The sequence below is a fragment of the Brassica rapa genome, unplaced genomic scaffold, assembly GCF_000309985.2.
Source record: "Brassica rapa cultivar Chiifu-401-42 unplaced genomic scaffold, CAAS_Brap_v3.01 Scaffold0706, whole genome shotgun sequence".
Taxonomy (NCBI): domain Eukaryota; kingdom Viridiplantae; phylum Streptophyta; class Magnoliopsida; order Brassicales; family Brassicaceae; genus Brassica; species Brassica rapa.
The window spans coordinates 49,293-51,277 of record NW_022610646.1 but is presented as its reverse complement, the minus strand read 5'-3'; the positions used below and the strand labels follow the sequence as shown (position 1 = coordinate 51,277).

The 1,985-nt window shown below is 40.1% G+C and overlaps 1 protein-coding gene across 1 annotated transcript; it reads right to left on the bottom strand.

Annotated features, from left to right (window-relative positions):
* Positions 1–148: 148 nt before the first annotated feature.
* Positions 149–1,025, bottom strand: LOC117130827. Its single transcript, XM_033283453.1, has 3 exons — positions 1,013–1,025; positions 549–739; positions 149–259 (listed from the first exon to the last, which is right to left on the bottom strand). The coding sequence occupies exons 1-3, from the start codon at positions 1,023–1,025 to the stop codon at positions 149–151; spliced, it is 315 nt and encodes a 104-aa protein (XP_033139344.1).
* Between the last annotated feature and the right edge of the window lie 960 nt (positions 1,026–1,985).

Sequence of the window (1,985 nt, the reverse complement as noted above, 5' to 3'; positions counted from 1 at the left end):
TTCAGGGCCATGATAGGCTTGTCTCAAGGTTCTAATGACCTGACTGGTGCGTCTCCCCGCACCATGGCCCGTCCGGGCGATCCTATCTAGGATCGGGGACATGACATGACCGCTCTTCATCAAGCTCCGTCTTCATCCGCTCCATGTTCTAACAATACTCGACGAAATAGGAAGAAACAGAGAGCTGAGATGATGAGGTTGAGATAGCTTCAGAGGTACGACCGATACCATACAGACGACCCTTCTTAATAGGAACATTCTACAAAAGAAGAGTAGAAAGATTTTAAATTTTATAAGAACTATAAATATAACATGTAATATTCAAGCAGCTGGATTTGAAGTAACCGATCCAACATCTAACTGAAGAAGAAATAAACTGACTCGGTTTCTGTTTTGCTATATATAAAAGTCACAAACCTTTAACTGAATTCAAACTGACAGTTCTACTGAAGTGAAACCAAACCTATATTAGGAGCTTGAGAACGAATCCTAAATTCTAAGTTATAGGCTGGAGAAAAAAAAAAACTGACCACATAAAGTAGACATACCTCGAGAACCAGTTGGTTGATCTCTTCGCGGGACAGCATGTTAGAAGCTGTAGATCCATCATTCGCAGACAACTGATGAGACTGCTGAAGTTGTGCTTCTTTGTCCTCCTTCAGCTTACTCAGAGTTGCCAACAGCTCTCTCGCAACAGGATCTTGCACCTCACCGGTTTTGTTTATTGGTGTGCATATCCCTCATCAATTCTAACCAATCTGGTGGCACACCACCCCTTTCAGCAGTCTTCAATAAACACCAAAATGATATAAGAGTATCAGTTCAATGTATATGATGAAATTAAAAAAGTTGAAAAAAAATATTACGCTTACCATTTCTATCTCACGTTCCTCTCGTGTCTTAACACCACCATTGTGTACTGCTTCACCTTTTCCACCACGCTTGTTCTTCTATAACAGAATTGGTAGCTGCCATATGTGCAGTAGCATCGAGCTGCCAATCGGCTTTAAACCCGTCCCACACATCTTGATTCAGACATATGGGTTTATCCTTCTTCAGCTCCACTTTTTCTTCCACTCAGTCACGTTGCTCGTTGGTACTGCTCTAGCCTGCAAATTAAAGGCTGTCCGCACATCATTGGTGAAAGCAGGGTCCCAGTTCTAATCTTGCTGCAATGAACATGCAAACACAACAAACATATGCATAAGTGGAAATTAATCTGTAACCAAGCGGACATTTACATTACAAAAAGATATTACCGCAAATGAACGGAGCCACATCATCTGAATTTCTAATGGAACATGTGCATACGTCGGATAAGGCAACTCAAGGAGACTGTGAAAGCATTTCAAAATCGACTTGCAAATTGCATTGCGATTTCTTCGCCTAAACCTATAAACAATGAATACATAAGCACATAGCAAATTAGAAATGATTAGATTAAGAGTTAAAAATTTACCAGCTAGTATTTGGTTCTCCATTTGGGCTCAGCTTAGGAAGCAAACTCGTCCTGGTGCCACAACCAACTCGTTCAGTAAACTATCCTCGATGATTGATGCTGGCTGTGGCTGAGGGACACTTGTTCCTTGTGCAGCCGGGGAACCCAGACCAGCAGATGAGGAAGATGGAAAAGAACCGGCGAGAAAATCCGCATAAGACCTCGAGTTAAAAAAAAAATTAACACTTAGAACAAGAAATGAATGTTTTTGACAGAGAGTTAACAACATAACCGATCAAAATCTATGTACTTTTAGAGTTTTAATTCCCACAACCTATAAGAAGCTATCAACATCATACACAAAAAATCATTTGACAAAATCAAAAACGATGATTCATTCACACGAAGCAGACCAAGAATCTATCAAAATCATAGACGGGAATTTTTTCCATAATCAAAACCGATAATCAAGCATTCAGACGAAGCAGGACAAGAAGCTATCAACATCATAACGAGAAATCATTTGCCCTAAAACCTAAACTAAACA

Excerpts from the sequence above, each read along its gene's own strand:
- LOC117130827 (XM_033283453.1), bottom strand. Across the intron at positions 260-548 it reads TCAACCAACTGGTTCTCGAG|AATGTTCCTATTAAGAAGGG; the intron begins GTATGTCTACTT and ends CTTCTTTTGTAG.